Genomic DNA, 13,466 nt, shown 5'->3' on the forward strand with positions numbered 1-13,466 from the left:
CAACCATGCAAATAAACCACTTCGTGTTTGGGCTCGTTTGATTCATCTCAACAAGATCTTTGACACAAGATAGTACTCAAGGTCTGATGATGGAGCCGGAATGTGGTCACCGGTACCAATCAACCATGCAACTAAACCACTTCGTGTTTGGGCTCGTTTGATTCGTCTCAACAAGATCTTTGACACAAGATAGTACTCAGGATCTGATGATGGAGCTGGAAGGTGGCCACGAATGGTGGTACCAGTCTACCATGTAACTGAACCACTTCGTGTTTGGGCTTCGTGTTTGGTTCATCACCTAGTGTCTAAGATCTTGTTGAGATGAATCAAACGAGCCTAAACACGAAGTGGTTTAGTTGCATGGTTGATTGGTACCGGTGACCACCTTCCAGCTCCATCATCATTCTGAGTATCACCTAGTGTCAAAGATCTTGTTGAGACTAATCAAACGAGCCTAAACATGAAGTGGTTTAGTTGCATGGTTGATTGGTACCGGTGACCACCTTCCAGCTCCATCATCAGACCCTGAGTCCTGTCTTGTGTCAAAGATCTTGTTGAGAGGAATCAAACGAGCCCAAACACGAAGTGGTTTAGTTACATGATAGACTGGTACCCGTGGCCACCTTCCAGCTCCATCATCAGACCCTGTGTATCTTCAGTGTCAAAGATCTTGTTGAGACGAATCAAACGAGCCTAATCATGTTACTACATGGTTGATTGGTATCCGTGACCACTGTTCGGTATTAAAACCTTATTTTATTGTTTTTCTACATTTTAAAAATGACATGCATCAAGAAGATGTCTTTTCGTATTCGATTTGTACCATGAACACGTATTTTATATAAAAATAAAGAACCAGTGCGAAATATGTGTTTAATTCAATATATATAATACATAATCCACTTCATTTTTGGTCCTACTTGAGCCAACAGTGCATACATAAGAATATTTCGTGTCGATATACGTGACAACAGTTACACACATAATGACGGACACGGAAGAATATAAAACGTTAAAAAGTACAAGAAGTATAATAAAAGGTAAGGTGACCAGAATCGTAAACTACGTGACTGGATTGGATTCATCCGACAAAAATAGTTTGAACATAGATGAGATAAAGTTGCGATGTGCCGACTTATCTACGCAGATGGAGAAGTTCGATCAAGTTCAACAGGCAATTGAGCTCTTAGAACAAGACGAAAAGAAAGCCGACGAGGAACGATCGATCATGGAATCCAGATATTACCAAACTAGAGCGCTCATCAACAAACTGTTGGAGAAAAAAGAAGAGGACGTCAAGGCTAAAAGTCAACCGGTGTACAAACTCCCGAAATTAGAGCTTCCGACATATAGCGGTGACATACGCGAGTGGCCTGCGTTTAAAAACCTGTTCCAGTGTGCCATGGACGGAGGAAACGTACCGGAGCTGCAACGCATGCAGTATCTGAAGAGCTGCTTGAAGGGCGAAGCTGCGGGTTTGATTAACTCTCTTCTTATTCTCGACGGAAATTTTAGTAAAGCTATGAGTATACTAGAAAACAGGTATGAAAACCAAACTATTATTGTAAACTTTCACTTAAAGAGCTTTATGAGTTTTCCTATACTTAACAGATCTAACATAAAAGAGTTCTTGAATGTATTACAACAGAGTTTAGATTCTCTGAGTGCTTTAGACCTGCCGGTACAGCAATGGGATGTACTTTTAGTTTATATAATTACTCAGAAGTTAGACAATTCTCTGAGGGCGGCATGGGAGTTGACAAGGAAAGAGACATCAATTCCTACAATAAAGGAGCTTTTAGATTTCCTTAAGCTGCGTGCAACAGCATTCGAGCTTATGAATGACAATAAATCTGATAAGTTTCCTCAATCCAAATCAACCCCCAAGCTCGTACACGTCTCTACATCTGATGATTGTAATGAAATATGTACTCTTTGTCAAGGGCAACATAATATAGCCAAATGTGTTCAATTTTTGGAAATGCCAGTTGACAAACGCATAAACTACATAAAATCCAAGTTTTTGTGCTACAATTGCTTACAGCCTTACACTGCCAAACATAAATGCTCCAAAAAGTCGTGCTCTACATGCCACGGTAAGCATCATAGTTTGATTCACCTATCTAACCCTCCCCCTAAACGTGCGAATATTGCTATCGCTACAGAATCTACAGCTCAACAGCAGCAACAGTCAGCTACGACTTCAATGCAACAGCATTCCCTGCAACAGCAGACACAGCAACAGTTGTCACAGCAACTACTGTCACAGCAACAGCCTACACACAATACATATACCGTAACGAAACCGACAACTGTCAATGACTTTACACATACAAAATGTCAAAAAAATATAGTGACGCCTACAGCAATGCATGTGGTAAACACAAATAAACAGATTCTTTTGTCTACAGCGATAATAAATATACAAGATGAGACAGGAACGTGGCATCCTGCACGTGCCATGTTGGACAATGGAAGCGAGATCCATATGGTTGCTCACAGGCTTCTCAAGAGGATGAACAGTAAGCTATATCACGATAACCACCATATATACGGCGTGGGCGTGACAGGTAAGCAAACGCAATTATGTATGAAAGCGAACATAGCTTCTAGACATTCTGACTTTACAACGAATCTTGAATTTATTGTCATGGATAAAATAACCCTTCCTCTACCTCATGTACATATAAACACAAGTACATGGAACATTCCTGCAAAAATTAATAAATTGCTTGCAGACCCTACATTTTACGAACCTGACGAGATAGACCTTCTTATAGGAGCTGAATATTTCTATTCGTTGTTGCTAAACAATAAGATTAGCCTTGGACCTAACAAACCTTTACTGATCGAAACGGTTTTTGGTTGGGTCGTTGGAGGTCCTCTCAAAGAATGCATATCGGGCACACATAAGACACATAGCGCTCATATTGCTTTACACATTGTTGACTCGCCTACAACTGATGATTTATTAGTTAGGTTTTGGCAACAGGAAGAGGTAAGTCCTAAGGTCGTGTTTACACCTGAGCAAAAATATTGCGAACAGTTATTTCTTGACACAACAGTGCAAGCTGAGACTGGACATTTCGTAGTCGAAATGCCTATACAAAACGAAAAGGTTCAAGATTTAGGTAATTCGTTTCAGAAAGCCTATCGATGTTTATTAAGTCTTGAGTCTAAGTTTCAAAAAGACCCCACGCTCTACACATTATACAAGGCGTTCATTTATGAATACATTGAGCTAGGTCATGATGAGTATATTGATGACTTTCAACACACACAAGTGCCACAGTGCTTTTTGCCACATTTAGGTATTTTAAGGCCAGAAAGTCGATCTACAAAATTAAGGACGGTTTTCAATGCGAGTAGCAAGACGTCGTCGGGATTGTCTCTCAATGACATAATGTTAGACGGACCGAACATATACAATGACGTACTTGACATAATACTCAGATTTCGAATGTACAAATATGCGTTCACTTGTGATATAGTCAAGATGTTTAGGACTATTTTGGTCAAAGAAGAACAAAGAATATTATGGCGAGATTCGAAGTCAGAGCCTTTAAAATGCATTCAGTTAAAGACTGTAACATACGGTACAAAATGCGCGCCTTATCTAGCATGCCGGACTCTGCGCATGTTAGCTGGACAACATAAAGAAGAATATCCAGAAGCCGCTGACATTATCGAGTCTGAATGTTACATGGACGACTTCCTATCTGGAGCGGACACTCTTGACCAGGCGCAACAAGTTTGTAGTCAACTCATAGAAGTTTTACAAAAAGGAAACTTCGTTCTACATAAATGGACTACAAATGAGCCTCAACTACTTACAAATGCTGTATCTACAAATGATGACACATATGATTTTACCCCTAGCGCAGCTGTCAAGACGTTGGGAGTGAAGTGGTTACCACAAAGCGACGCGCTTACTACAGCTATTCCAGAGCTACAACAGTTCGAGCTTACTAAACGGAATATACTGTCTGCAATAGCAAAAATATATGATCCTATTGGCATACTAGCGCCAACGGTCATTATAGCGAAGATCCTCATGCAAGACATTTGGAAAGCCAAGATTGATTGGGACATGGTCATTCCAGAAGATCTACAAAGAACTTGGCTAGAGTTTCAAACTAATCTACCCGAGCTCAAAAACATTAATGTCCCTAGATACTATTTCTCTGATATACCAACGCGGATAACCTTGATAGGGTTCAGTGATGCTTCTGCGAAAGCCTTCGGTGCAGTTGTTTATTTCAGAGCCACATATCCTAACAAAGAACCCACCTGCAGTCTTGTTATGGCGAAAACAAGAGTCAGTCCAATTCGTGTTCAATCATTGCCAAGACTTGAACTATCTGGATGCTTATTGTTAGCACACCTAGTTGACAAGCTGAGAAGAGCATTCAAAGACAAATTCAAAATACATGACATTGTATTATTCACAGATTCACAGATTGTGTTACACTGGATTAAGTCGCCATACAAAAAACTACACACTTTTGTGTCTCATAGACTAATGAAGATTATAGAATTGACTAAGTCTGAGATGTGGAATTACGTCAATACAAAAGAGAACGCTGCTGATTTACTCACACGAGGAGTTTACCCACAGAACTTACAGAGCAACTCACTCTGGTGGAACGGTCCAGATTGGCTGCTTCGTGATCCTAGTACATGGCCAATGACGTCATCACCTGTGATTACTGACGATGAGCAGAAGATTGAAGTGATCGAGCCACGCACCGCTCATACTGTGTGTACTCAACAAAATATACAGGATGATTTCTATACATACTTTCAGAAACATTCTAACTTCAACAAACTAACTAGAATATTAGCTTACATGTTTAGGTTTATAAATAACTTACGTAACTTGACTAAAGTTGTGTCTTTTCTCACAACACAAGAACTGAAAAGTGCACACAACTTTATAATTCAAACGATTCAGCGTGCACATTTCTCTAAGGAGTACCAAGAGTTACAAACATTGAAATCAGATATTATACAGTCCACGAATAATACAAACATAAACTCGAATAGTACAACTAGTGAGAATAAACACACTGACGTTCGTAGCTTACACACTTACAAGTCAAGCCCCCTACGTAAGCTCAACCCTTTTCTTGATGACGATAATATTATTCGTACGGGTGGTCGTATTCAAAATTCTAACATACCTTACAGTCAAGCACACCCGATAGTGTTACCATGTAAAGAACACATGACAACTTTGTTAATTGAACAGTTTCATCTTCGTTTGTTGCACATAGGCATACAAGGCACGCTTTTCAAACAATATTTTACGATTGAAACGATTTATTAGTCGCAGAGGTTACTGTACGCATTTGTACTCGGATAATGCTACAAATTTCAAAGGAGCAAATAACGAGCTTCATGAATTGTATCAATTATTTAAAAATGATACTTCATATAGTCAAGTAATAGACTACTGTAATGTCAGTTGCATAGAGTGGAAATTCACGATTCCTCTCGCCAGCCACATGGGTGGAATTTACGAGGCTGGAATTAAGTCTGTTAAAAGTTTATTGAAAAGATATTTAGGTAATGTCAGATTGACTTATGAATTTTTTTACACAGTTCTTGTTCAGATTGAGGGTATTCTGAATTCAAGGCCCTTATGCTCAGTTTTTGACATTCCTGATAATGATAATATTGTTTGCCTAACACCGGCTCATTTTTTAATTGGATCTCCAATTTCAGATATTCCTGAGCCTAGTATTGTAGATAAAGCAGAAAATAGATTGAATATGTATCAAAAAGTTACTCAAATAAAACAAAAGTTTTGGGTACAGTTTTATAATAATTATTTGAGTGAGCTGCAACCAAGAAGCAAGTGGCTGCAGAGAAGGACCAATTTAGATATTGGCCAAATTGTTTTGTTAAAAGATGAAGCTACTCCACCTGCTTGTTGGCCGCTGGGTAAAATAATATCTATTAATAAAAATACATCGGACAATTTAGTACGGTCTGTCCAAGTCAGAACCCAAAAAGGTGTTTTTGTTAGGCCAATAAACAAAGTTATTTTGTTACCTATTAATTAGCTAGAATAGCTAGTATAATTTAAGTTAATTTTCTGTTAAAAGGGGCGAGAATGTTCGGTATTAAAACCTTATTTTATTGTTTTTCTACATTTTAAAAATGACATGCATCAAGAAGATGTCTTTTCGTATTCGATTTGTACCATGAACACGTATTTTATATAAAAATAAAGAACCAGTGCGAAATATGTGTTTAATTCAATATATATAATACATAATCCACTTCAACCACCTTGATCATCATCATTATCATCAGATCCTCAGTACCAGTTCGTTGTTAAACCCTCGTTGATACAAACTTTACAACCTATAGGTACCAAATGCAATGACGAAACATGTAAATAAGCGAGTACCTATAATTTCTTTCGAGTAATATACCTTCATAAGTACGAGTATGGTGCTATTCATAAATTACGTCGTTTCAAATGGGAGGAGGGGGGGGGGGGTCTGGACATCGGATGATGGTAGCATGACGTAGGAGGAAACAGAGTCATCCGAAGCATGATTTTTGGATGATTAGAGGGATGGGGGGGTCAAAAATAGTCAAAAATAGATGACGTAATTTATGAACAGCCCCTATGTACATTTGCACTGCATTTATTATTTTCGTACCTACCAAATAACAGTTTTAGGACTTTAAAAGTTAAGTACAGTTAGTGTTGTTATGATTGGTTTCAATATGCTTCGCGAAGGATCAAGAATGTTTGATCCATCATTGTAGTGCGAGTGTGGTAGAAGGGATCGGCATACTGAGCTCGCACGGCCTGCCGCAGCGCGTAAAATACCTAAACTCGCTCAACCCCGAAATGTAATAGCACTCTTAACTTTTATCAAACTATTTACTAATTAGTAAGGTTGCAAAGTTACGTTTCCTAGCTTTAATTAATGCCAAGAAAAAAGTTTTTTATGCATACTTAAACTATTTTGTCTAGCTTATTTTTATTAATCATAATAATAAAATATTTTATGTTTATTTATACAGTCTTTTTTAGTTATATTTTGAAACTATTTACTAGTAACTAACAAGAAATAAGTCTTTTGGTATATACTTAAATTAAATAAAGTTTTTGTACTGAATACCATACTAATTAATATGAAAAATCGTAACGTAACGTAATTTATTACGTTTATAAGCTTCTATTAGTAACATGAAATTAGTTTTAACACTTAAATTAAATAACGTTTTTGTACTTAATACTATATGAATAATTGTTTACATTTCCCAAATGTCCATTCTCTCAGAAAGGGTAACTTGTTTACTTACATTCAAATATCTACCTTATAAGGAAATATCACAGTGTCTCTTTGTTCATTTAACACAGGTTTTGGTAAACGTGAGATCACATCTTTTTTTTCTATAATTGAAATATCATCTTCAACTAACCTAAATTCTCTGTTATTTTTATAAGATTTGAGTCCTTTTACTACCATTTTTTCTTGGTTGATTTGATCAATAAGGCAAACGTATTTGTAGGTTCTTTTGCCTTTGATCGACTGAAATGCAGCAAGAATAAAGTCTCCCTCGTTGAGATCGTTATTTACTTCGGAGGAATTCGGCATATCGTTCTGAAAAAAAAAAACTTGCTAACCGATCTTATATAAGTATGCATTTTTTGTATATATAACTTATATACTTACTTCCTTCCCTCTTAGTGATTCCACCATCCTGTTGTTAATAGATCTTTTCGTTACTCTTTCTTCTTTCATTTTAAGCATATCTTTTTCTTCTTTCGATGTAGATTGTAGCGGTTCTTGCAACTCTACTTCACAAGCGTCGTTCAAAGTAGATCGTTTTTTGGTAAAATTCACTTCTTTCTGAAAATTTAGTTTAATATTTAAACAACCCTATAAGTTATATAATGAATAAGTAATATAAAATAAATATATAAATTACATTTATATCATCACATATTTATAATAATATATATTTAACGTTATACAGTAAGTACTTATCCTATTTTATTGTGTATATAACTTAAATATACTTACTTCCTTCCCTCTTAATGATTCCACCATCCTATTGTTATTAGTTCTTTTGTTCACTCTTTCTTTTTTCATTTTACGTGTATCTTTCTCTTCTTCTTTCGATGTAGATTGTAGCGGTTCTTGCAACTCTACTTCACAAGCGTCGTTCAAAGTAGATCGTTTTTTGGTAAAATTCACTTCCTTCTGAAAATTTAGTTTAATATTTAAACAACCCTATAAGTTATATAATGAAAAAGTAATATAAAATAAATATATAAATTACATTTATATCATCACATATTTATAATAATATATATTTAACGTTATACAGTAAGTACTTATCCTATTTTATTGTGTATATAACTTAAATATACTTACTTCCTTCCCTCTTAATGATTCCACCATCCTATTGTTATTAGTTCTTTTGTTCACTCTTTCTTTTTTCATTTTACGTGTATCTTTCTCTTCTTCTTTCGATGTAGATTGTAGCGGTTCTTGCAATTCTTCTTCACAAGCATCTTCCAAAGTAGATAGTTTTTTGGTAAAATTCACTTCCTTCTGAAAATTTTTAAACAACCATGTAAGTTGTATATCAAATAACTAAAATAAATTAAATACATAAATTACTTATTTTACTACATATTTATAATTATTATATATTTAAGGTTATAAAGTACTTATCCTATTTTATTTTACTAACATTTATGAAATATGAAGAGAAGTAGGTAATTATTTTTTTTTACCTAAAATACGACTTACGTTTATATTGACATCCTTTTCTCCGGATATTTGTTTTCGTCTTTTATTTACTCTTTCGCTTTTTAGTTTAGGTTTCTTCTCTAAATTTTCGTTAGTAGTTGATAGTAATGGCTCTTGCAAATCTTCGTCAAAGCTCTCATCACACAACAATCTTTGAGCAAAGGTAGCTAAATCTTCATCATCAGAATCATCCATCGGTGTGTATGAACAATCGCTTTCACTGTCCGATTCCAAATTCTTTCTTTTTTTAGATTTGCTTTTTTTGTCAATCAACTTTTTCTGTTTCTTTTTCTCGTTTTTCTTTTTGTTGTTTACTCTTTTAAGTTTATTGAGTCTTTTAATTTCTTCCGCCTTTTCTTTTTCATCTTTCTTTTTTTTCATACGATCAATAGCTTCTTTGTAAGTTAATATCTCTGCTTCTTGACTAACGCGTTTTCTTGAAGTTTTAGGTATGTCACTACGTGAAATGGTCTCCAAAAGAAGTTCTTCAAATGAAACATGTTCATCTTTCTGTTTTTGATAGCTAGTTGAAGTGAGTTCGATATTGCTCAATATTTTGACGTTACCAGAGCCACTGTTGGTAATATTGGAATTGGTATTTTTAGAAAGTGAAATTAAAAACGTTTTAGGGTCTTTCACGCGTTTGGGTAGATCTATTTCTTTCTTCCCACGATTAAGGATCTCAAGCCACATGCTCGTGCACATACTCGTGAGTGTTGGAACTTCATTTCTGTCCTGACTTTTATCTTCCTGAGTGCCATTTTCTACCTTCCTTCCTTCTTCAGCATTATTATTGGCAACGCTATGAGACTGTTCATTTTGTTGGCGAATATGTTCTTCCCATTTTGACCATGAAAGCTTGTCAAACTTTTCTTTTGGAATTGTATCACGATTCAACGGATATATACCAGATTTTCTAAAGCCATTTTGAATGATAACTGGGTTCAAATCATTCCATATCTTAGTTATGATCCTGGCAAATTCTGGTTTTGGAAGCTTTGCACCCACATGGAGTCTTTGCCATTTTACCAATTCACTGTCCCAGTTGTCTTTCATAGGTTTCATTGTGCTGCAGTCTAATGGTTGCAGAATATGGGATGAGTGAGCCGGCAGTTTAAGAACTGTTATCTGGTTGGCCATTAGAAGTTCTATAACACTCAAGTCTACATGTGTTGAATGGCCATCAAATATTAATAAGACTGGCCTTTCCGGTCCAATTGCTGGTATGAAAACCTTTGCGATATAATTTTCGAATATTTTGGTTTCCATCCACCCCTTACGGCTTCCAACATACGCTGTATTAACATTTTCGTTTTCGAAAAAGCAATTCGACCCTAGTTGTTTCCCCTGAAATACTATCAAGGGAGGGATCTTTTTACCGAGCGCATTTGAAGCTAACAGTACAGTGGTGTTATTCCTTCCAGGGGACGCAGTTGTTCTAGTAGAAGGGTACCCCTTCAGGCCAACAACTTTAGTCTTGGTGGGGTCGTTGCAGAAGCTGGTCTCATCTAAGTTATATATATGTTGGGGTTTGTCTTCTAGTTCCAGTTCCTTCGTTATGCGCTCCAACAAATCAAAATAATTGTTAACAGTGAAAGGATTGCAGGCTTTTTTCCTGGCAACCTCTACGGACTGTGGTTTTTTGACACTTAATCTGTGTCGCCTTTTAAAACCCCGAAACCATTCTTTGCCAGGGTAATCATCTTTGAAACGAGTTATGAGTCCGTTCCTTTGTATATAAGCACATATTAATTGTTTAATCTCCTTTGATGTAAGCGGAAACTCACACTTTTCCATTTCGTGAATAAGAGCAGCCACTCTGCTTTCCCAAGCTGTAGATAATTCAGTAGGCCTGCCAGGCGTCGTTTTTTTGGCACCACGCGTTCCGTATACACGGTGAATTATAGTTGATCTTGGTATATTATATCTTTCTGAAGCTTGATAGCTGTTCATTTTTTTGTTTTGTACATTTTCGATTGCTTCCATTAAGTCATTAAGAGAATATTTTGCTTTTTTTTTACGTGTTGACATCTAAAAAAATATTTTTTATAATATATTAAAAACCAGTTGTATGAATCAAGTAAGTATAGTGCCTAGTTTCATCAAATTCCATTCGATCATTAAGCGGTAGAAACATAGAAAATAGCAAACAGGCGATACTTATTTATTTATTTAACCATTCGTTGTACACAATAAACTTATGAACAAAAACTACATATAGAAAAACGACACAGCAGGCCCTGCTTATTTCTACAAAAAAACCTGTTACAGCAGAACTAAGTAAGTGAAAAGGCAATAAAAGATACGCGGATACAAATAAAAAGGCGGATAAATATGTATACATACCGGCACAATTAGCGGAATCTTTGTACCCCAAAATAATGTACACCCGGTCCGTCGTGGGTAAGAAGAACAAAATTTAACAATATTACCAATTTTGGATCTTTTTTTTGTGAAACTGTTCATATCAGCTAATTGCATATTTTTAAATTTCCATGCTTTTAATAAAAATAAGCAAAATCATACAACAAATTTAATATTAAACCATGGACATATTAATTTGGTACGTTGTATCTGATAACATTTTCATGAAAAATAAACGTAATTATCTTGTAACCACCCTTTTCTTAAGTTACGCTAAATGTGCCGGTGTGTTATGTTATTAGTGATTGTACCGATATATTCGTGTTCACTGCCACATCACTAGCTTTTTCAAATTTCATACAAAAATTGGCAGCTAATTGTAACTAACCTAAAAATTGCAAAATAGTTGCATTTACCAGACTTTGCATTTTTTGTCTGGTAAATGTAACTACAGAGAAAACTCGGAAAATATTCATCGTAGAATAAAACAAATACAAACAAAATGACTTACCGTGATTAGTTACAACTTTTCTTGTGAAAAAACTTGCGAGGAACCACTAAAAACTATTTTTTAGAATAAAAATGCGCACCGTGTCCATCCGACGCCAGCAGACTCAAAATGGCGGATGACAAAAAGCTTTATAACTCCCACAATTCTTGAGCTTGCAGCGCCATCTACATTTTTGAGGTAGAACTTTTAGTATTAAATTGAACGAGTCTGTCGTTTTACAATAAAGTAACCCTAGAGGGAGTTATTGAAGTTAGTTGCATTTACCGAATAGTTGCAATTACAAGACCCCACCTTACAAGTGAATGTTTTTTTTTAAGAATAAAAGATGCTAATACATTCTAATTTTAATATATATAATAAGTTTTACCAAAAAGGTTGAGTCTAGAAAAAAAACGGAATATGTTAGCGACAATTTAATAGTACTCACCCTTTACACTATTCAAAATTATGTATTTTAAATACTAAAAGTATTGTCAGATAAGTTCAGTCTAGTTGGCGAATGAATGTATCCAGCCAATGAAAACAGTCTCTCAACTGGACTGGAAGAGCATAGGCTGGTATTAATTTTAATGAACATTATTTTAATGATTGGTTAGCGTTCAAGGGCACTGAGATCTTTCCCCTTTTCATGTAAAAAACAAATTATATTTATTGACCCAAAAAAGAAACATAATAATAACAGCATAGCTACCTTCAGATCCACAGCGCAGGCTTCGTCATCATACAGTTAGCTCATCCACCTCAGGTCAGATCAGGTTTAAAAAACTCTCTAATTCTACATTATGAAACTGCACAACGGGACATAATCGCGTATTAAGGTTTTAAGATTGACCTCCAACGCTTCGAGGACGGCGTTAAAACCTTAATACACGATTAAGTCCCGTTGTGCAGTTTCATAATGTTAAATAATCGTGTAAGTTTAAATCAGTGTTTCGCTAATTCTACTTTCATACATGTGGCTGGCCTAATCATACCATACCATATCTCTGTCATTGGTCCACAGACATCGCTGTGCACTAGCTCCAGTGGTCTTGTTGTTTTACTGTTGCTTACCTTTAGGGAAAGGCTCGGCTAACTAAAGGCTTCCCCTTACTTCTCCGCTAGGGGGCGCCACTTTGTATGTGTAAGAAAATTAATTCCAAAAAAATCGGCAGTGAAAGGTATGGTATATCAGGTATATGAGTAGAGGTAGACGTTGTCGTTTTCCAGCCATTGTAAGTATGTGTGTGTGTAAGTTAGTTATCGATTAAAAATAGATGTCGCTGCTAAGCTACCGCCTAGTCAGAAGACGCCGCTAGTTATTTCCAAAAACATCCAAGCTGCCGTCTGAGCAATTCTAAAAATAACAGATATAAATCATAAAAGACTTGAATTGGGTGAGTGGACGCATAATAAAATAATGTATTTACTCACAAAACATTTTTATTTCGCCAATAGACTTTAAATGTATACAGTTCATAAGTAAAATTAATTTAGAATATTATATATAGCATAAATTTATAAATAAATTATAATAGGTATCTATCTCATTATGTCCTAATGCTAATGTTTAATGTGGTTTTGATGGCATTATCATCATAATTCTTTAGAGCGACTTTGTTAACAGTTTGGGAATGTAACTGATGAGCTTTACTACGTATTACATTCATGTTCCTATGCCGAGGTGGATTGTTCATTATACAATTGTAATAATCCTCACCGGAAACAGTTTTAGCTCCTCCAACTATGGGTCAGGTAAGAAACAGATTGGACTGGAGAGACTTGCTTGACCAGGCTAAGGCCCATCCGCAGCTGTAATGCCT

General features: G+C 35.7%; 1 protein-coding gene across 1 annotated transcript; it reads right to left on the minus strand.

Moving 5' to 3' along the window:
- Nucleotides 1-6,924: 6,924 nt before the first annotated feature.
- LOC134670603 (uncharacterized) lies at nt 6,925-10,586 on the minus strand. The gene is made up of 5 exons (XM_063528403.1): nt 8,790-10,586; nt 8,409-8,588; nt 8,055-8,234; nt 7,704-7,880; nt 6,925-7,631 (listed from the first exon to the last, which is right to left on the minus strand). Exons 1-5 carry the CDS (start codon nt 10,584-10,586, stop codon nt 7,332-7,334), a joined length of 2,634 nt encoding a protein of 877 aa, XP_063384473.1. The 3' UTR covers nt 6,925-7,331.
- Between the last annotated feature and the right edge of the window lie 2,880 nt (nt 10,587-13,466).

This window comes from Cydia fagiglandana, chromosome 14, assembly GCF_963556715.1.
Source record: "Cydia fagiglandana chromosome 14, ilCydFagi1.1, whole genome shotgun sequence".
NCBI classification, from domain to species: domain Eukaryota; kingdom Metazoa; phylum Arthropoda; class Insecta; order Lepidoptera; family Tortricidae; genus Cydia; species Cydia fagiglandana.